The sequence below is a fragment of the Crocodylus porosus genome, unplaced genomic scaffold, assembly GCF_001723895.1.
Source record: "Crocodylus porosus isolate Cpor-Errol unplaced genomic scaffold, CroPor_comp1, whole genome shotgun sequence".
In the NCBI taxonomy this organism is placed as follows: Eukaryota; Metazoa; Chordata; order Crocodylia; family Crocodylidae; genus Crocodylus; species Crocodylus porosus.
In genome coordinates this window covers 36,583,204-36,605,739 of record NW_017728886.1, presented here as the reverse complement: position 1 = coordinate 36,605,739, position 22,536 = coordinate 36,583,204, and the positions used below count along the sequence as shown (strand labels likewise).

At 41.4% G+C, this 22,536-nt stretch overlaps 1 protein-coding gene across 1 annotated transcript in view; it reads right to left on the bottom strand.

Moving 5' to 3' along the window:
* The window catches only part of CUBN (cubilin), a 251,865-nt gene that overhangs the window by 45,285 nt on the left and 184,044 nt on the right, over positions 1–22,536 (bottom strand). Inside the window, exons 50-56 of the mRNA XM_019532506.1 lie at positions 21,375–21,581; positions 19,265–19,414; positions 18,802–18,923; positions 15,485–15,710; positions 15,162–15,349; positions 7,196–7,352; positions 4,069–4,218 (exon numbers count right to left, since the gene is read on the bottom strand). Of these exons, the coding sequence (XP_019388051.1) occupies positions 4,069–4,218; positions 7,196–7,352; positions 15,162–15,349; positions 15,485–15,710; positions 18,802–18,923; positions 19,265–19,414; positions 21,375–21,581 (1,200 nt within the window). The remainder of the gene's footprint in view (positions 1–4,068; positions 4,219–7,195; positions 7,353–15,161; positions 15,350–15,484; positions 15,711–18,801; positions 18,924–19,264; positions 19,415–21,374; positions 21,582–22,536) is intronic.

Sequence of the window (22,536 nt, the reverse complement as noted above, 5' to 3'; positions counted from 1 at the left end):
TATGGTTGAGGGCCTCTGTGGCCAGCCCTATGAGGAGAGGCTGAGGGACCTGAATCTCTTCAGTCTCCTCAAGAGGAGACTGAGGGGGGATCTTGTGGCTGCCTACAACTTTATCAGGGGCCACCAGCAGGGACTCGGGGAAAATCTGTTCACCAGGGCCTCCCTTGGAGTCACCAGGAACAATGGCCACAAACTGAGGGGGGATAGGTTTAGGTTAGATATTAGGAAGAGCTACTTCACTGTATGGGTGGCCAGAGCCTGGAATAGGCTGCCCATAGAGGTGGTGCTCTCATCTTCCCTGGAGATCTTCAAGAGGAGACTGGACAGGCACCTGGCTGGGGTATTATGACCCCTGCCACTGCCAGTGCTCCTTCCTGCCCATGGCAGGGGGTCGGGCTAGATGATATGTCTAGGTCCCTTCCGACTCATTGATTCTATGATTCTATGATATCCATTCGAAATGCTTCTGCAAAGATCATTTTCCTAGTCTACTGCTTTGACTCATTGTTTGCCTGTTTCCATGGTCCCTCACAGCCAATTGTAGAATCAGAGAATCAGAGAAAAATAGGGTCCGGTGGGATCTCAGGAGGGCATTTAAGTCTAGTCTCCTGTCTAAACCATCCCAGCCAAGTATCTGTTTAATCTGAATTTAAGGACTTCCAATGATGGAAATTCCACGGCCTCCCTAGGTAATCTGTTGCCAATGTTTAACGCCCTTCATACTCCGAAAGTTCTTTCTAATATCAAGTCTAAATGTTGTTGTTGTGCCCCCTGTGGACACAGGGAATAGTTGATCATGATCTTCAATATAACAACTCTTTTTGCATTTGAAGATCACGATCAATAACCTTTTAGACTAAATAATCCCAGTTCTTTGAACCTCTCTACATATGTCATGTCTTCCAGAGCTGTAATAATGTTTCCTGCTTTCCTCCAGGCTCTTTCCAAACTGCTCATGTATGCAAAGTATAGTAGCCCAAGCTGGACACAGTCCTCCCAGTAAAGGTTTCACTTGTGCGGAATAGGATGGGAGAATTACTTCTCCTTATCAGTGTCTCTCAGTACTGAAATTCTGACTCCTATCTTCTATTGGTCCATTGTGGCAATCTTCATTGCCCATTTCAAACAATCCCCTTTGCACTTTTTACCAAGCTATCCCTGATGCTTGGGGAGAAGAAAGCATATTCAAAGTTTCATTATCCTTATTCCAATTCCTTCTTTGTTCTGATGGCTGCTCCAAAACACTTGAGCACCTGGCTTTTGGTGCACCTGTACCAACCAATATCATCTCACTATTTTCTAGTATTCCTCCATCTGTCTGTCTCTGTTCATCTTATACTTGTATATTACTTATATCCTATGCAACTTACTTATACTTAAATAGTAAGATCATTGGGACAGGAATTGTCTTGTTCTGTTTGTATAACTCCAAGCACAATAAGTTTCTGGTCCATAACTAGGGTTCCTGGACTGTATGATAATAAAAATAATAATGTAACAAAGGCATTATACTGATATCTACTCCTATTGTATATTAAACAACATGAACTTACAGAAGGGACTATTTCGAAAGTAAGTAATTACAAAAGTCTTTAAAGTTCTCTTCTTTCAAAATAATTTATTGCAAAATGCATCTATTTTCTGACTTGCTTAGAAACAGTTGAGAAAACAGACAGAAGATTCCAAAATGGATGGCAATCCTGTGCCATATTGCAAAATGATGGCTTTGAGTTTAAAAAAAAACAAAGAAAAAAAGACAACAATAATTACTTTGGCTGATATATTTCAGCTGGGAAAAGAAATACATCTTCTAAAACCATACAGTAAATGTTTTACAAAATGATTGTACATGTATTCATGTACAAAGCAAAGTATTCATGGTACTCAGTATTCCACAAAAGACTCCCTTTTACTTGGAGAGAACTTAAGTGTTTTAGCACTCTAATAAGATGTTATCAAATGGTGCCATTAAGGACATATACTTAAAAATAGGGTATATTTGAATAAAGATTAGAAATAAGGGGATTGGACCTGCATAGACACCTTAGATAATTCTGTAAACAGGGAAGGGGGTGAGCAGGGAGGATTCTTGCTAATTTTAATATTTTAAAGTTGCCTAGACCTACAGACTAAAGTGTGAAAGGAGGGGAGAAAATATTTATCTGTGTCCTTCAGACTAAGTAATCAAATACCTAAAGAACCCATCTGCTTGATGCTACATAAAATAAACTAGCAAAACCTGATGAATAATAGAAGGAAATACAAAACAATATATAGTCTCTGCAGATCAGACAAGAATAAAAGCAAGGCTCTGTAACCAAAGAAACATTCTTTTGCCAGAAGAGAGAAAAGGAATCTAGCCAAAACTCATAGTTAGCAATAAAACATATTGATTTTCTTAGTTCAACAATATGTGTATTAGCTCACAGAAACAAACTCACTTGGTTTCAATTTAACTAAAAATGCTCATGCTGGACCTAATTGTAATATGACTTTGGAAAAACAGACTGAAGATCTGATCCTGAAAAATCTTAGGCACACAATTAACTTTGTGAATGAAGAGGTTCTCAAGGACTACTCAAATACACATTTTAGCAGGTGCTTAATAACTTGCAAGACTGAACCCAGAATCATCTTTTCCATTTTAAATTTAAACCAATTCAATTTTCCGCTGCTATTACACAACACCCCCCCCACACACACATTTTAAGCCGCTTCCAGTGGTTGTTAGGCTTCTTGTACAATAAGATCCTTTCTTGCTAATATTCCAATTTCTCGTGTTCCAGATGATTAAGAACTTTGTGTTTGTATACAATGAAGAGGACTATAACAACAGAGGAACAAACAACTGCAGTTAAGTGACCTGTGTAAATGCTGATGATAGGATAATGTAAATACTGATGACAGGCCTATATTATATCTTTTTACCTTAGTCTTTATAAACAGATGTTCCAAGTACATAACATCTTCTGAATGGCTATTAATATAAAAAAAACCTAATAACATTTTTAAATAGAATTGTTTTTTTAATTTCACCTAAGCCTTCCTATACCATAAAGGCAAATTATTATTTAAGGAAATTTAGAACATATTTCACTAAAAATGTATTAATATTATCATATACAAATATGGCCATTATTTGTTTTGCCTTGTATTTTAATATGTTGTTCAAGATGACAAAGATTAGCCTTTTATTCCAAATTGTTTCATTTGTATTGTTTCTATTTTGGCTTGCTCTCTTCTTTAATTCACAAAGCACTAAATTAAGTTTCTGGTGGGATGACCAAATTCTTTTAGGTAAAGTCATGGCTGAATCACAGATTTGTACCAAACTCAAAGTTAGGCCAGAATTATGTTTTGGAAATACAAAATAATTCCGATTTTTAAAAAATATTAATCTATTTTTATTGCTGGCCAAGGCAGCAATTCATCAGAAAGCAAATTATTCAAATCATCCTTTTTAAAAAGGCTACCAAAGTAATCCGGACAATCCAGAATCAGCTGTTCCATGCCACAACTCCTTGGGTGAAATCCTGGCCATATTGAAGTCAGTGGGAGGTTGGTCATTGACTTCTAAAAGCGCAGAATTAAACCCTAGATATTTCTTGCCTGGCTAAATTCTGGCAGTGTGCAAAATCTACCAGACGCCTGTTAATTAACAAACACCATCAACTCTGTCCTTGGCTCAAAGATTGCAAACTAGTTTACAAACATTAATTAGATGTCACTATATCTTTGTGCAATATGTGGGTATGATTATATTCATTTTACAGACTGAGGAGGTTGAAGTGCAAAAAAAATAAATGGTTTGGTCAAAGTTACAAGAAAGTCAGTGGCAAAACTGGGAGCAAACCCCCAAACTGCTGATGCTCCCTTCCCCAATTCCTGCAAGATTTCTGTCATCTGGCAAAGTTCTACATGGTCATTTTTCCAAATTAGCTCATGTTTGCCTGTAACTGCTTTGCAAAACATGGTACAGAATTTCAATGATTATTTTTCAAGAAATGAGACTTGTTTTACCCTTCCAGAATAGACTATGTGGGAGATGTAAAAGAAGCAAACACTTACATTCCAAATGAAAAGTCTCAAACTGTAGGATAACAAATGACTGTGGGCTCACATCAATGATGTAATTGCAATTCAAATTGTTGTCATACTGGCTGGGGTAGTTGGGAGAGACAATGCGACCTGTAAGGCCAGTGAAATTTACTCCACACCCTGGAAGTAGACACAAGCAAGCAAATGCAGGGTTAGACTGAGTGACAAAATTCATGTTTTGTTTGTTTTAAGATGGACAAGATAGGAAACTGGGGGGGAAATGAGTGCAAGGGCCTTTTCCCTCTAAAATAAATCCCTGACAAGGCAAGAGGGAATAGAAGTACCTACATTCAGCAACAGTAGTCCCTAGATGGGTGTAATAGTAATTTGTATGGCAAACATGAGACACACACTCTAGGATTTTCAAGGGAGTGTAAGGGAGTTAGGCACTCATATCTACTTAAATTTCAATGAGAAATGAGCACCCGATTGCCTCTGAAAATCCATTCTTAGCTTAAAACGGTACACAAATTGCATTATGCCTTACAGCAAGATTGTATGGGTACTTGTACATGTGATGATGTCATGACATACCCATGATGAAAACTTTCCTTTGTGTGGCTTAATGGCATCACACATTACACGTACATGAATTCTGTGGTTTTAACTGAGTTTGAATTTTTGTAAACTAAACTACATTAGGATGTAGTTGAGTTTGCAATGTTGCAACTTGGAACATTGCAACCATTAGTCAGCTTGGCCCCTGGCTGCAGGAGTGGCAGGCAAGCTCCGCAGAAAAAATGGATCAGGCCTCTCACTGCTTCTGCCTTCAGCAGGCTCCTGCAGCCATCAGGGCACCTAGGGCCACCTGGGAATGGGCAGGTTTGCCCTGGGACAGTGCAGGGAGGTGGCAGGAGGAGCGGAGGCAGAAGTGGCGAGGATCCTGATCCTTTTTTTTCTGCAAAGCCTGCGTACTTCTCTCACAGGTGGGAGGAAAGCTGACAGATCAATGGCACAGGATAAGACCCCCCTGGCTGTGGGAGAGGTGGGCAGGCTCCACCAGGGAAATAGAAAAAAAGAAAGAGGGATTAGGCTCCTCACCGCTTCTGCCTTCAGCTGGCACCTGTGGCCACCAGGATAACAACAAATATACCAGGGGCGGGCAATTATTTTGGGCGGAGGGCTGCTCACTGAGTTTTGGCAAGCCATTGAGGGCCGCATGACAGGCAGCCGGGGCAGATAACTATTAATTTTCTAAATTTTTTTAGGGGCCCCACAGGCCAGATAGAATGGCCTAGCAAGTCACATCTGGCCCCCAGGCTGCATTTTGCCCACCCCTGATATATACAGTGATGGAAAAATCAAACCCACTGTTTCAATTAAAAACTCACTGTTTCAATTTTAGGGGGCATAGACTGCAATCCTAAGGACTAAAACCCTGTCACATATACAAGTGCCCTATATGGTCAAATGTAGACACCGGGTGCATCTACACATGCAATTAAGGCTGCTGAATAAACTGTGGCACAGTTCACGCTGGATTTTATTGCTCCCAGGCACTGTGCTTGCACATGCGTTTAGGACCGCAGCACATTGAGCCAGCGCAGAACAGTCCCAGCTGGCAGGGGACTCAGTGAAGCTGGCTCAGCAAACTGTGCCGTGGAGGGGCTGGCAGGGGAATGAGGGTGTTTCAGTGTGGGACTAGCCAGCAGGTAGCCCCCCACACTGAGGCACCCTCATGCTCCAACTAGCTGCATCAGCATCTGCACATGCATTGTGGCAGAGTAAATAACTGTGCCATACGTTAGAACTTGTGTCTGGCAGTACTATCCTATGATGGAGTTAATTAGTTTATTCTATCCTAATAGTACTGCACGTGTAGATGGCAACATTTTACTGTGTAGCCAATTAGTCAACTCTGCAGTAAACTTCTCGAGTAGATGCGTGCACTGCCTCCTTGTTATTTGCCAGTACATTATCCAACGCAATGAGACACTGATTCTTCACGGATACGGGACTGGTAAGGTTTAGAATGAAATATTTCTAAAGCATGTAGTGCTGTTGCTTATTTTAAAGGAGTAGGTGTCACTAATAAATTATTTGGGCCCCATGATCTTGCTTCTCTAAAGACTTTTTCTGGCTGTGAGCATGTTAAAATTCACTGACTTAAATTAAAGTACATAACTGCAACCTCTTTGGTATAAATTCAAATGAATGCATGGGCGCCACATTATGAAATATGCATACAACATAGTAACATGAATGCCATTGCCTTCTCTTATGGTTTTGCTATTGACTCTAGGAGAAGAAAAATCTAGCCCGGTGTGAAATGAATGACAATAACTGCACCACAAAGTCATTGATAGATATCAGTGTCAGTTAGATTCTGTAAAATCTACTGCAATTAAGGATTTCTATGTGCTTGTTAAGTGTTGTTTTAAGAGCCTTAATATGCATTTTCCTGCTATTCTTAATCTGACTGAGGTGAAAGGAAACTGGATTTGCTTTGGCAGCACACTAAAAAATATTTTTGTCAAGACAATAACATTTATGTGTTCAGTGGGCCTTAACCTCCCTGAAATAAGGGAATAGAGAGGACATATAAAAATGGCTGCTCGTGAGCCAGTGTGAAATCAGGCAAAACAAAAGATGAGTCAGTTGTTGAAAGAATTCAGTTAAGTCTGTCAAAAGCAATTCAGACACAGAGCATTGAATACATTATCAAGAGAGCAGCAAGAGCAATTCTGTACTTAGAAAAAGAAGTTAAACATGTTTTGCAGAAGATAATAAAGACAGGTTAAACTGTCAAATGCAGAAAGGATACTTTTTTCATTCCTTAAGAATTCTAGAGCCCTCTCTTCCAAACAGTTTTGTTAAAAAGAAATGAATACCTCAGAACCAGGGTCTTCCTTTTTTACCACAAAACAACAAACTAAAGCCATCATTGGGGCCCTAATTCAACATGGTTCTTTAGCATCCGCCAAATTCAAGCATTTAGTACTTCCACTGGGTTCAGTGAGACTACCCAGGGCCTTAAAGTTTGGCACATGCTTGAGAGTCTTGTTGAACTGAGGTCCAAAGATGGCAGCCAGTTAAGGTGGCTGTTCGCTGTTAATCTAAAGAGGTCTCTGCTATATTTCACTTTAGTGTCACTTACTGCTTATGAAAGATGCAGAGAAACCATACCCAGGAGTATCTTGAGATTGAAACACTGTAGTTATCACATTGCTGGGAGCAATAACAGAGCCAGGAGCTGAGCTTCCACATCCTGTGGCTAGCAAAGATGCTTCATCTTCATTATTTCCTCTCCATACCTGACAGACCAAAAATGGAAATAATTTAGTATTTTTAAATGCAGTCAATGTAATAATTACATTTGCAACAGTTCCTCAAGGAAAATTAGTTCCCCCAAAAGTACCAAAAATTATAAGGATGGAAGTGAATTCAGCTGAAATGTATTAATTCTTATCCCTATTTTATTTCTGTGCATTGTGCTATAAATATATGCAAGCCAGATGTACTGGTATTCATTTTAAGGTTAGTTTAAGTCTCAGTTCAGGAAACTGCATATATTTTTAATGTTAAGCTGGTACTTAACTCCAATCTTATTCAGACAGGAGCCTAAATATTTGCTTAACTTTAAGCACATACTTAAATCCCATTTAAGTAAATGAAATTTCAACACAAGCTTGGGGCTAAACAAATATGTAAATCCTTGAAGTCATGCAGATAATTAAGCTCATTCTTAGATGAGGACTTTTACTCAAAGATATTAACCAAATGTTGTTTGCTTCAGGTTTCAAAAACTATATGGTGAAGTAAGATTTTATTTTTAATTGTCTAATATTTTCCAATCAATGTGTTTGCTTGCCACTTTTCTAAGCAAAATATAAGGAAAATGAATACTACTCTATTAAAATCTGTTTTACAAGCTAAAACAGTGTCAAGATAAAACAAATACAGAACAGCCCTCTAAAACTGTAATGGTTATTCAAACAGCTGGCTTAGAAGACAGGTAGCTAGATACTAGGGCTGTGCAAAGCTTTAGTCCCTGATTCGATTCAGAGATTCAGCCTGATTCGGTGGCTAAATCTCCGAATCCAAACTGAACCAGGAGACCCTTTAATCTCTCTGAATTGAATTGGAACCCTCCAAATTGATTTGGAAAGATTCTGCAATTGGACATTGACACAGCTTTAAATGTTTTTTCTAACATACCTTAAGGTTCCAGGTGGCTCGTGAACGTTGCAATGCTGGGGCAGATGAAGCATACCACAGAAGCATGGGGGACTCCCCAGCACGCTCGTCAGCAGACCCGGAAATGGACCAGAAGCACTTCTTGTCCACTTCCAGGTCCACCAGGGAGCACGCTGGGCCCCACCTGTGTCAACCCCTGGCTCAGCAACTGGTGCCTCCTGAGTATGGATTGCTGAGCCAGGGGGACACAGGGGAGGGGCCCAGCGTACTGAATGTACTTCTGGTCCACTGTGGACCAGAGTGATGCTCCACCCACCTCAGCATTGTAGCGTTCACTAGCCGCGCTGGTACCTTCAGGTTTGTAGAAAAAACATTTAAAGCTGTGTCTAAGACTGAATTGCTGATACTCTAAACCAGCATCAAATCTTCAGATTTGGATTTGGCCAAATCGAATAACGGACAGTGATCTGAATCAATTAATCGAATCACTGTCCCTGATTCCGGCTTAATCTGAATTGAATATAGCCCATTTCATACTCCCCTACTAGGTACTGCCTGATCCCAGCAATATGTTGGCATGTGTGTAATATTACTTATGAGTATAGCTGTCTGCTGTCTGGGATAGTTAAGTGATTAGTATAAGTAATGCACATTCTGGCCAAACATTTCAAAAGCTTGTCCCTAATGATTTTGAGTTCTTCAGTTTTGGGTGTCTAGCTTGGGCCACAATGAAGGGCTATTTTTTGATAATTATACAGATCTTCAGGATTGGTGAATGAAGTTAAATGAATTTAAATGGCTTTTCCTGTTGTATATATATTTTTTTTTTGTAAAGAAAGGTTTCATATTTCATAGATTACATAGACATTAGGGCTGGAAGGGACTTCAGAAGATCATTGAGTCATAGAAAGAGACCAGGTTAGTTAGGCAGGATCGGCCTTGCACAAACCCATGCCCCTCAACCCCTCAACCTCACTTCCTCTGCAGGGCTGTCACAAATGTGGCCCTTGATACTTTTTTCAAAGACCTTCCCCAGGATGGAAGTGAGGCTGATTGGCCTGTAGTTGCCAGGCTCTTCCTTTCTCCCCTTCTTGAAAATAGGGACCACATTGGCCCTTTTCCAGTCCTGAAGGACTTGGCCCGAGCACCAGTAGTCCTTAAACAGCCGTGCCAATGGCTCCACAATGACACCAGCCAATTCCCTCAGCATCCTCGGATGAAGGTCATCTGGGCCTGCTGACTTGGACACATCTAAGCCCTCCAGGTAATCCTTAACTAGGTCTGAACTAACAGTCGGGGGACTCGCATCCTTCCTGGGCCTCTCTATGCTATCAGCTGAGAGCACCCCATTGTCAGCAGACAGGAACATGGAGGCAAAGAACTTGTTGAAGAGTTCTGCCTTCTCTCCCGCGTTCGTCACCAACTGCCCTGCCCTGCCTCGCAGGGATCCAATGTTACCCCAAGATTTCTTCTTGCTACCTATCTACTTGAAGAAGGACTTTTTGTTATCCTTAATCCCAGAAGCTAATTGAAGCTCTAGTGCTGCTTTCATCTTCCTCACCAAATCCCTACAAGCTCGGGTCAGGGAGGTGTACTCCTCCTTTGTCCTTGCCCCCTGCTTCCACCGCCAGTATGCTTTTTTCTTTGCCCTCAGGCCAGCCTGGATATCCGTGTTCAGCCATGAAGGTTTCTTGGACCCTTTTCCCGCCTTCCTGTGCAGAGGAATTGCGTCCTGCTGCACCCCAAGGATAGCCTCCTTGAGGAAGGACCACCTTTCCTGGACCCCCATACTAGCTACACCCTGGGCTCCGAGTGCCTCCTTGACTACTGCCCTGAGCACATCGAAGTTGGCTTTCCTAAAGTCAAGCATTTGCACTGTGCTAGTTACCCTCCTCACCTTTCTCTGAATAGCAAACTGGATCATTTCATGACCACTGTCCCCTAGTCTCCCTTGTACAAGCAGCTCACCCACCAGGTCATCCTCAGAGGCTAACACCAGATCCAGTATGGCGTTTCCCTTAGTGGGGAAGAGTACCTCCTGCACAAGGTGCAGGTTCTGTACGCACATCAGGAACCTCTGTGAGTGGCTAGACCTGGCCAACTGCTCCTCCCAGTTGAGATCAGGGTAATTCATATCCCCCATGACCACAACATCCTTTGCATGCACAGCCTCCCCCAGCTGCCTGGAGACTTCCAGATCCAGCTCTTCCTCCTGATGTGGTGGCCTGTAGTAAACCCCAGCACCAGATCCCTCTCCCCCCGCCCTCCCTGAAGTTTGACCCACCGGGTCTCAACACCTCAGATAAACTTATAGGTGGCCATCAGATTGCTCCTGAGATTTCCCTTTTTCAGGTTAAAGAGCCCCATAGCCCTGAGCCTGTTGTCATTAGGTCTATTTTCCTGACCTCTGATCATGTGCGTGGCTCTTGTTTGGAATCTCTGAAGCTTCTCCACACCCTTTTTGAATTGTGGAGCCCAAAACTGGATGCAGTACTCCAGCTGTGGCCGCACCAATGCCAAGTACAACGGGAGAATGATGTCCCGGGATTTACTTGAGAAGCATCTATGGATGCAAGCCAGTGTTTTTCTCACTTTACTAGCTGGAACATCAACTGAAGGCTCATCTTCATCTTGTGGTCAATGATGACCCCCAAGTCCCTTTCATCCATAGTGCCAGCATAGCACTGCCGAGCCTATAGAGATGCTGCAAGTTTTTCCTCCCAAGGTGGAGAACCTGGCATTTTTCTGCATTAAACACCATCAGGTTCTTGTCCATTTGCTGAGCCTGTCAAAGTCAGCCTGGACCACCCTCCTGTCCTCAGGTGTGGAGGCTTTACCCCAGAGTTTGGTATCATCAGTGAACTTGGCCAGGCTGCTTCTGATACCCATGTCCACATCATTAATGAAGATGTTGAACAATATGGGTCCAAGCACAGAGCCTTGGGGGACCCCACTGGTCACAGCACACCACGACAATTGACTTCTATCAACCACCATTGTCTGGGTCCAACCACAGAGCCAATTCTCCAGCCAGAGGATCATGGTGGACTGGAGACTGCAGTTGGCCAGTTTTGCCAAGAGGTGAACACGGGATACCATTTCAAAGACTTTTTTGAAGTCAAGATATATGACATCAATCTCCTCTCCCTTGTTCAGGTGATAGGTCACCTGGTCATAGAAGGAAATGAGATTGGTCAAGCAAGACCTACCCACAAGAAACCCATGCTGGGTATCCCTCAGGATATTGCCAGCAGCTAGTGTGTTAAGGATGGCCTCTTTGATTATCTTTTCCAAAACCTTGCCCAGGACAGAGGTCAGGCTGATGGGCCTCTAGTTTTCCAGATCCACTTTCCTCTATTTCTTGAAGATAGGCACCACATTGGCCTTCTTCTTCTTCATCAACCAAGGTGCTTTTTCCTTGGTTGATATAACAAGTAAAGCATGTTGATGTACAACTAAATACAGTAGATTTGGTACATATGTTTTCTAGGTACACAAAAATATATATAGTGCAATACACATAGCTTAATATATTTGGATTGCTAATAGCCTACATTTTTGTATGCTATAAAATGGTGAAATATATATGGTTTATTCACTAGATGATTCATTTTCTTCAAATGTATTAAGTAAAACTAATGTTTTAGGTACAGACACTTTTTAAAATTCAAAACATGGTACACATTTACAACTAACTATTTTATTAAACACTAGTAGTAATTGGTACAGTATTAGACATATGAACAATGGTTAGTGAATTAAATGAATTATTTCAGGTCACCATGGGGACTTAACTTCAAATGACTTTCACCTAGGCATTTTAGAAAAGTCCCTACTTGCCTAATTCTTTTTAAAATGAAACAATATTTATTTATTTATTTTTACCTAGGCTGTTTTGAAATTTTTTGCCACCTTTCAAGTTTTTAGAACTCATAAATCTCATCTGCCTCCCCCTTTTCATTCACAGACTGGAAGAGAAAAGCTTTTTTGCTTTTTCAACTCCCATTTGAATGAACCAGTCTAAATAAAGAAACTATTCTTTCTGCACCTGTAGAGGAGGCTACTGCTGGTAAAAGCTGGTTTAGCTCTTTAACAAACTCTGGTTCCAGGTGCTTTGCTAGGGTCTTCCATCAGTTCAGGGGGTATGACTTTCTTTAAAACATCCTCAGCAAACATGTACTGCTTGAATGGTTTGCTGCTAGCTCTGAACTTTTGTATGGCTGGCATGACTGATGGGTGATTAGTAGATGCCCTTGTCATAGCAGCATTTTCCTCTTCAGCAGTTAGGTATCTACCCTGGTACTTCACATTTAGGATACTGGCAAGAAAATAAGGTGGAGTAAGTGCCTGATAAATCCAATTCTTTACTGCCACCAATTTAACTTTGCCATGGGGTGTTTTTTGATTTAATAGTCTCAAAGTTCTTTCCAAATTTCAACAGCATCCAGAATATAGCAGCAATCTTTCTGTGGTTTGTCCAAGGCTATGAGAATAGGTTTTAGTCTATTCAGCATATCTTCTACCATGGGCGACTGGTGCCTCTCGAGTTTGGGGAGGTAGCAGATTGCTGACAGGTGGAAGGGCCCCCCAGTGGCTGATCGCCAGCTGGGGTGGGGGGGTTCAGTTTCATGGCTGGTGCTTCCAGGGGATGCACGGCCATTCTGGGGGGGGGGGGGTGCACTTGCACCCCCTATGCATCGCCGATATCTTCTACATTTCTCTTTAGTCCAATGCTGACTACTCTAGCTGTGATACTTCCATCAATTTTGCCATGATTTTCTTCAAAGATGGTCATCAGAATAGGAAGGTTCATAGTAAACAGATCAAACCACTGAATTCCATGGTACATGTTGAGGGAGAATTAACTTGATCCCCCAGTTCTCTTGATCCTCCAGTTCTCTTCAGTGAGGATGAAGCAAAATGGCTGCTATGGAAGTATTTTGCATTTTCAATTTTTTTTTTTTTATTCTTGGAATATTTCAATCTTGGGCTAGAAGATGCATCAAGGGAGCACTGCAGCCATATATTAAATATTTCAGATTGCTTATTTTCTCTTTCATGTCTTCTCATCTTTGCTACATTTGTGACATTAGGGTCCAACACCTGTGATGACTTTGCTGATCTTTTGCATCCAGTAATATAGATCCTGCATCCCTGTCAGGGTCAAGCCCCATATACATGAAATACTGTGCCATATTTTTAAAGATTGACTTAAAAAATTAGATGCCGCCCCCCGCATTATTATATAGAAGAAAATCAGCCCTTAGGATCAGAGTTTCAATAGAGGCTCATTGACTCAACATATTATTTTATTTAAATTATTTTAATAGATTAACTTTTATTAGTAAATGTTTTACTAAATTTATACATTAACCTATGCTGCATTCAATTCAAATTTCATTTTAAGTTGGTTTATTTTTATAAAGAAAAACAACTATAAATTAAATTTAAAAATTTTATTCAAATAAAAAAGATTTTTATTTTAAAAATCATTGTTTTTTAATCCATCTGTAGCCCTTTAGCCATCTTAAGTTGGGCAGCCAAAAACTGAAGTACTCAAGATCACCAGCCACTCAAAAATCTTGGTGTTTGGTTTCTACCATTTCAATGTTTTGCCTATATGTTCTCATCTCTGCAAAGGATGCTCAGTATGGCTGTCTAGGACACTTTGGACATTTGTATTGAACAGAGCTGTTAGGCAGCAGTAAGATGTGATAGATACTAAATTAAATTTTTAAGTGACATACTTACAGTTACAGCTCAATAAGGCAGGACATGGATTTGCAAATTTAATATTTAGTTTTTCATGGCTTTTAAAAATGAATACTGTTTCATTTTCAGCCACTTCATGACACAGAGATATCCAGATACTCAAGTCCTCCTACATGATAACAAATTGTGTTTGCCCTTTATTACAAGTGGGAGTTGTATTGGTTGGGAGAGAATGAATAGAGAAACACAGAACACATGCCAAAGAAAAAATTAAACAGGAATTCCAGGCATGTCCCACTCTATTCTAATGCCTTCAGAACAAGTGGCTTTTAATAGCCTGCATATGAAATGTAAGATTTTTGTCTTCCAATTATAATTGAAATAAAAAGGAGTGTTAAGAAAATTCCAACATCTTATATACTGACATATTTAAAAATATTTAGGGCTATGTCATCACCATTATGATTCATTATTCTTAGTGAAGCCCTACTCAGTACATAGTTATCTCCTCACTGGTCCTAGTTGTCTGCTGTCTCTATCTGTGTTTGCTCTTGTTGTCTTCTGTCTTCCATTTAGATCATAAGGAAATTTAGGATGGAGGCTGTCTTTCTGTTATACTTTTGTATAACACCTACCATAGGAAAGGTTCAGGGTCAGCTTCCCGGGCCCTGCAGCCATGCATTGCAGCCCTGGGCCTCAAGCCCCATGCACTGCCCAGCTGGGCAGTAGCTCCAGCCCCAGCCCCAGCCCGCCCAACTCCCCTGCTCCCTCCCTACAGGGGGTCAATTCCCCCTCTCCTCCCTGCACTTACCTGCAGGAGCTGCTCTCCAGGCTGCCTGAGACCATATGTATGTGCATGCACATGGCACCTCCTGCCTGCCCACCCTCGTCCCACTCCCTCCCACCCCCCTGCAGGCTGGAACTCTGCCAGCCTGCAGAGAGCTCATCGCAAAACTGCAAAATCTGCCAACTTCTCCAGAAAAATGAAAACTCCGTGTTTGCCTCCAGTAAAAGGTAAAAGCTGTGATTTACCCTGTCTTTCTGTGGGAAACAGAAATCCTGGATCCCTGACTATTATGCAAAACAAAGGCTCAGTTTTGCTGCAGGAACTGGAACTTTGAAGTTCCTTATATTTGTGCATTTGAAATCTCTACTGCAACATAATAACAAAGGTAGAGTTTTTAATGCTAAACACACAAACATGTTCTTTTTACCTTCACATAACTGCGCTGGCATCCCCCATTGCTATCAGGGATCTGGAAGTTATTGTCAAAGCTCATCTCCAAGTGTTTGCTTTCATGAGTGATGATGGTCCATGTGCATCTGGTATTCATGGGAAAATTTTGTGGCCAATGTGGAGACTTGATCGTACCATTATCTGAATGAATGATTCCACCACATCCTAGGGAAATAGTAACAAATAAAGGAGTTGGTCAAAATGTTCAAATGTTGAGGCTTCTACTGCATTCAGCTGTAAGGCACTGGCGATTTGTAGGAGGTGCCCTTAGCTTCTCCTCATAAATCATGTGACTCTTACCTAAAGATTCTGCTGTCCATGTTGCATAAAATCCACCTCCTTGCACTGAATGGGCTGAGTTAAAAATCACCACTAGCTTGCTGGAACCGGACTGAATGGTTCCAGGAGATATAGTTCCACAATACTGTCCTATCATAGGAGAACCAGGCGAGCCACCATTCAGAATCGTGACTGAATCCCAGCGGCAGACTGAATGCTGTTCAACAGCAAAAGCTGTAAAGCTGAGCTGCAAACAAAAGAGACATTCAGAACCTGAAGCCGTATGTACCCGTAAGATACAGCAGAATAGTTCAGACCAAGTCCACTAACAGTTCCGGACTGGCTCCGAAACTGCTAATAATCTAAACTATTAAAACCTGCCTTGACCGTAGTACTTTGTTGGTTGTGTTCTGCTGGAATTAAAAGCAATAGTCCAGTGATAGACATAAGGGGGAAAAAAGATATTTAGGTAAGTTCAGAACTGAAATCAACAAGGCTTAAATTTAAAACACACTTAAAATTTAACACTTCCTTAAGTTATTTCTTGAATAGGGATGGACTTGGGCACATCTTTAAATGCTTCCCTGAATTAAGGCTTAAAACATTTTAATTTAAACTTGGCCACTTAAGCAGAGAATCTAATGTCTTTTCTTTTGTTGGGTTACAACAATTAACAATTAGTGGAAATGACTCTGCTGAACTTGAAAGAAACTGCTGCAGAACTGAAAAATGAAAATGTGTACTTGCAGACAGGTAGAATGAATCAGACAGGAAGAATGGAGTGTACTGCTCACCCTTGGTATTTGCACTATTTGTCCTTGGGGTGATATGCTCAGGAGTGGGATTTCCAGCCTCAGACACTGAATCCACAGATCAAATAGGCTCCTGAGTTTGTATGAAATGTACTATTTACCAGCAGTAATGAGTGCCTGGCACTCTTCCAATGAGGTATTATTACCAGTTTCTAAGAGTGGGGATTTGTGTGAAAGAGTCTGGCAAAGTGGTAAGTCAGTATCCCTGTAGTCTCAGGGAATATTAATTTCCAAAAGAACTCAGCCTGAGGTACAGGGCAAATATGAATGATTTTAGCCCAAATTTGGAAATCACATGCAACTGGAAGTGAGATCTTATAATGGAAATAGCTGGGCAGCCTTAATGATGGGAGTTTCTATAATGATAAAGCATAGAGTAAATCACTCATGTAGGAGTAATGCTAGTTAAAATAAATTAAAAGATTTGTGCAGATTTTGTTTATTAAAATTTCCTCATATTCCCTCAAACACACAAGTACATATAGAGTGACCACTCTAATGCAGCTCTTTTCCCAAGCTGGGTTTACTGGGCTTGCCTTTACTAGAACCTCTTTTCGGTTGTAAGCTGTGGAAACATGATTTGGAAATGGTTAAAATACATGGAATATTATGATGCTGTTTTTACAAAGTCATTTTCAGAGTCACAATTTAAAAGCTCAAGGAAAGACACTCTTCCTTGATACAAATCTTACCTGCCACTGGCTGGACCCCTGCACCAAAGGGCAGAGGAGAAATTCTACAAGCTGTGGCACATAAGTGACCATAAGAAGGCCTCCTCATCAGCACTGCTCTCCTGGTAGAAACCAGTTTGCTTTTTCATCTGGGGCAAAAATGACTGTTTCAGGAGTAGAATAATCTGGAACTACCAGGGTTAAGTTGTTCCCAGGAAACTGAATGTCTGTACAGTTTTTCCCAGTTTACCAGGAGAGGCAGAACCAGGAGAAAGACCTTTGTGTCTCCCTTAGACTGGGGTCACTCCAGTGTTGAGAGGGCATGTGGGAACAGCTGCTTCCCCATCCTGTATAGCAGGTGGGGAGGAGCAGTTGCCAGTTGCCACCTCCTGCTTCTCACACTGGAGTTTCTGGTGGGAGAAGTTTTGCCACTCCGCTTCACCTCCTCACTGCCTGGTGCTGGGTCCCGAGCAACAAGGAACAGCACAGCCCCTTGCCTGCCTCTCACACTGGAGTTCTCACTCGAGTGCCCTACTACTCCCTCTGCTCAGCTTCTGGGCACCATGCACAAGAAGGAGCCATGCATAAGAAGCCATGCGCAAGAAGTATTGCTATTGCTGGGGAGCCATGCACAAGAAGTATTGCTATCCTCTGCTGGATGCCCCTTGCCCTGCACGCCTCCCCACTGCTCAACTGAATGGCAGATGGGGGGGAAGAGAGCTGGGGGGAAACCAGGCTAGAGAAAGCCTCCTGGAGCCCAGGCTCTGGCCACGTGAGCTGCAGATTTCATTGCTTCCCTGCATGCCAGCTGGCTGCTTCAGCACCACATAACCCTGGCTGCATCACCGGCCCATGGGAACCACACAGGTACCCCAGGGCCAGGAGCAGGAGGGTACGTGTGTGTGGTGCATGTGTGTGCATGCATCCATGTCACTGCAATGAGGGAGGGGGAGAGAGGAACAGAGAGAGCAATGAGGGAGGGAGAGAGAGAGAGTGCAGTGAAAGAGGGAGAGACATGTGAAGGGGTGTGTGTATATGTTCATAGGGCAAGTCCCACATACATACCCCATCGTACACATGCATCCACACCCACTTCACACTGCCATACATGCAGACCACCACACCCACATCCCCTCATGTATCCCAGCCACCCTCTCCCCACACAAATACCCCCACAAACCCTATACCCACCCCTCACCCACACCCCTATATCCACACACACCCTTATGCTCTCTCACCCACACCCTCTCCCACACCCCACATACCCACACACTAACAGCCCCCCAAAAACCTATACCCACCCCCCACAATGTACATGAGTTAAGACTTTATTTTAAGCTATTGTGCAATCCCTTCTATGTGCACTAGACAAACGCATGTAAATCAGGACAAAAATATTTTTTAAAATCAAATAAATGTATGTTCTAAGCGTTCAATTTTAGAATATAATTTGGTATTTTTCTGGTTCTGAAATGGCAAAACCCCTTGGTGAAAGGAGTATTTCCGGGGGCAAGGAGACTTCTGGTGGCAAAGGTCAAGGGTTTGGGGGTGGGACTTCCAGTCTCAAGATGGCAACCAGGGGGTGGAGCACTTGCCAAGGAGCATAGCTACCAATGCAGCCCTTGACAGCTTGCCTCTGCCCGAAATAATTGCCTGCCCCTGCTCTAAGGCTACAGGCAGCTTTATCTTTATCTCCCCTTCCTTCAATGTGATTAATGATGACAGTATTCTTTAATATGTCTCTTTTTTGGATATTATTAAAAAAGTTAATCACTTTGCCAACAGAATCACATGGTGTATTCACTACATTAACTGCATTAACAATCTGCTACACAATGTACTTTGCATTACTCACAGTGATGGTCTGACCTTCAGGCGCTACCAGCAACCAAGAACAGTGATTTAAATTGTTGTAAGGTTCTGGGTAGTTAGGACTAGAGATCATTCCATTTTCCCCTGTCTGTATGCCACCACAAGCTGAAATAAAAGGGAGACAGTGGGTTTGATATCTGAGGAACTGCATATGTTAGGGAAACAGTTATGATGTCAGTAATATTTCAGCAGAATAAAACTAAAATGATTAGAGGTCTAAAAAGCATGTTTTGTGAAAGAACTGAGCATGTTTAGTCTACAGAAAACTAAAGAGGAAAGACATGATAACAGTCTTCAAATATATAAAAGTTGCTTCAGTGAAGAAGGTAATCAATTGCTCTTCATGTCCACAGGAAATAGAACAAGAAATAATGGCCTGAAATTATAGCAGGGGAGACTTATGTTAGATGCAGGGAGGGAAATTAACTGCCTATCATGTCACTTACCCTCAAATACGTAATGAGCAGAGAATCCTCTGTTTTCTACATGTTCATCACTTCTGAAGTGAGCCCAGATCCGAGGAGCAGCTACCACTAGTGGCATTGTAGGTGTTGTCTGGCCGCAGAGTCTGGCTATTAGCTCTCCATCAGCATCCCCTGAGTAAAAAAATCCAGTCAATCTTATCTGATTATTATCTAATCAATCCAAAAGTAAGTTAAATTAGGAAATGAGGAGCAAATGAAGAAAGCTTTATTTTTAATGTAACACAAAGAAAAGAACATATGTTCACATATGTGAAAAGAACAAAGTATGACTATTTATTCCATATGCATCACTTTCTGTAGAGCCATAGAGCTTAATAGGAATACTTATGGTGCCAGAGCCAGGGAACATTTATCAATATTCTGTTATGTATTCTCTTGAAAGACAAAGCAGTTTTGAAGAAGAAAATGTATGGGTAGTTAGCACAACAATCACCCATGTGGCTGACTGCATTTCAAACACAAGAGCATATTTTAAATAATAAAATCAAGGAACTATCACAGAAAAACAAAGAATTCCCTTTAAAAATTAAAAGTTGGGTGTACGTTAGGAGCAGTCCCACTTCCACCACAGTTGACCTTTTAGAATTAAGATTTACCCTATAAAGCTTGAAATGAAATATTTGTTTCATCTACTGGGGCTAACCACACTTTCCAGTAAATATCCAGTGTGTATGGAAGCAATTTTCCTACCATTTTAACTGTAATAATATGTGCATTATGGACAATTACAAGAAACTACTCCCCCACTTCTCTTGATTCAATGTCCATGTCCTGCTACTGAACAAAAGCTGTCTCCCAAATTCATGGCTGTTCCTGTAGAGTTCCTCAGGGATCATCTGCCGTAATACAGTGACCTTCTGCAGCATGAACACTTTACTAAATGTTGACTTGTCACCATATGGAGCAGAATTACAACAGCCTGTCTTTGTCAGGAGACCAGTCTTATGGAAACTGAAAAATCCATTAGTTTGGCCAAAGTAAATGGTATTGTTTAGGGACCAAAACTGCACAGAATGCCACAAAACATTTCTTGCCACTGGCAGTTGACTTTAGTACTTAACCAAATGGCAGGAGCACAGGGATTTATTTTCATTCTTCTCTTTCTTGGCTGTTTTTCTAAGCATTCCCAGTTCCATGTCTAGAACCAAAATTGCATTCTCAAAGTAAAAGGCAGTAGACCAGCGTACACCTATGTAGATGGTGATGACATATATTTCTCCCCTCATTTTGCTCACCTTTCAAAACTAATTTTCTTGTAAATTAGTGTAAATTTCTAAGACTCACTGATATGTCCTCTGAAGGCAAAGTTGTACAGTGTTTTCATACTGTAGTCAATACCAGTTGAGCCATTTTTAATATTACAAGAAAGAGGCACTGCAGTACCTTTCATTATGACTTACAGTGAAACATCCCAAACAAGGCATGGGCAGAGAATGCTCATATATTAGACAAACTACACATTAGTTAGTGCTAACAGAACTCAAAAACACTCCTCCAGTTTTTTATTGGTTTAACGTCATTGGCTTTGGTACAATAATAAAACTGGAGTAAAGAAGTAGTAAATCAGGTCCTATGTTTCCTAGACAAGGCTTTTGGTGCTTTTGTACTGTAGTCAGTACTGGCAGAGCCATTTTTAATACATCAGTTCCAGTTGTTTGTTCCTGCAGATGATTTATACCTAATGCTGTCACTTGCACAGGTAATACTGTAATGTAAGAGAAATGTTGTAGCAGTGACGGTCCAGAAATTGTGTGTAGTAGAGTTAGACGATCTTTAAAATGTAAGGCATTCTTCATCAGAGACCTGATGAAGAATGTCTTGTATTCAAAAGTTTTTCTAACTCTGCTACACAGTTGGTCCAATAAAAGCTATCACTCCAAGAAATTCTTGTCTCTCAAGTAATATTGGTATGTTAACCCTGTGACCATGTGTGCCTTATATTGTTAGACCTCTGTTATGCCATTTAGTGCCACATCAAATACTGGTCACTTTTTGAAGCATTGCTGTAATTAAGGCAACAAATGTCTCAAACTTTTCAATTCATTCTTTTGCTCCTGTTGACCATACATACCTATTCGTAGCTCTAGGTAATCAAACTGGCAATCCTGGTGCTGTTCCAAGTGGAAAGATGCAAAGAAGATATAAGTGGATGAATTGTAATGGGATGGATTTTCAATGGTCCACTCACAGTTCAAGTTACTTGTGTAATTTTGGATGCCATCATAACCTGGAGAAGTAAAATTCCCTCCTTCGGGTTTCATGAGGGTTCCACCACAAACTGCAGAACAAAGACACCAAGTATTTGAAAATAGTTGTGGTATGCAAGATCAAATCCTGCTCTCTACATTTATAGATTTGTACATGGAGATCCACACAGGCATGTGGCTATAACCAAGAACAACATTTGTTCCAGTTTCTTAATTTCCTTCTCTATTCAGAGGCTACTTTTCTATAACAAGACAACACCTGTCTAATGTTCTGGATGACCCTGACAATCATTTAAAGAAAAAAGAAGCAAATCTAACAATCAGTCCAAGATCAAATACAAAAATCCCAGTAGCAAAATAAATAAGGCAAAAATTAACTAACTTCTCAAAAAACTTTCCACCAAGGTTTTTTTCTGCTATTAATTACCCCAACACATCACCTAGCTTCTTAAAGGCAAAGGAGAGAAGACAGATCTTGTAGCAAACTCCATAGGTGAAAGCAGTCATGCTATTATGTATTTCAATGATTTCATAGACATTTGAGCTGGAAGGGACCCGGGAGGATCATTGAGTCCAGCCCCCTGCCCCATGGGAAGGAAGTCAGAAGGGATTATAGGTTCCCAGAAAGATAAGCATCCAAATGTGTCTTGAAGGTGTTCCAAGTGGGTGCTTGAACTGCCTCCGGTGGTAATCTATGGGGGCTTGGACAGTAAAGAAGTTCTTCTTTATGTCCAGTCTGAATCGGTCGTGGAGGAGTTTGTGACTGTTCAATCTTGTCATCTCTTGGGGTGCTCTGGTGAACAGATGTTTCCCTGAATCCTGATGAGCACCCCGATAAACTTATAAGTTGCCACCAGATCACCCCTGAGCCTGCAGTTTTCTAGGCTGAAGACTCCCATGGCTCTCAGCGTCTCATCATAAGGTCTGTTTTTCTGACCTCTGATCATGTGCGTGGCTCTCCTCTGGACTCGCTCAAGCTTCTCCACATCCTTTTTGAATTGTGGAGCCCAAAACTGGATGCAGTAC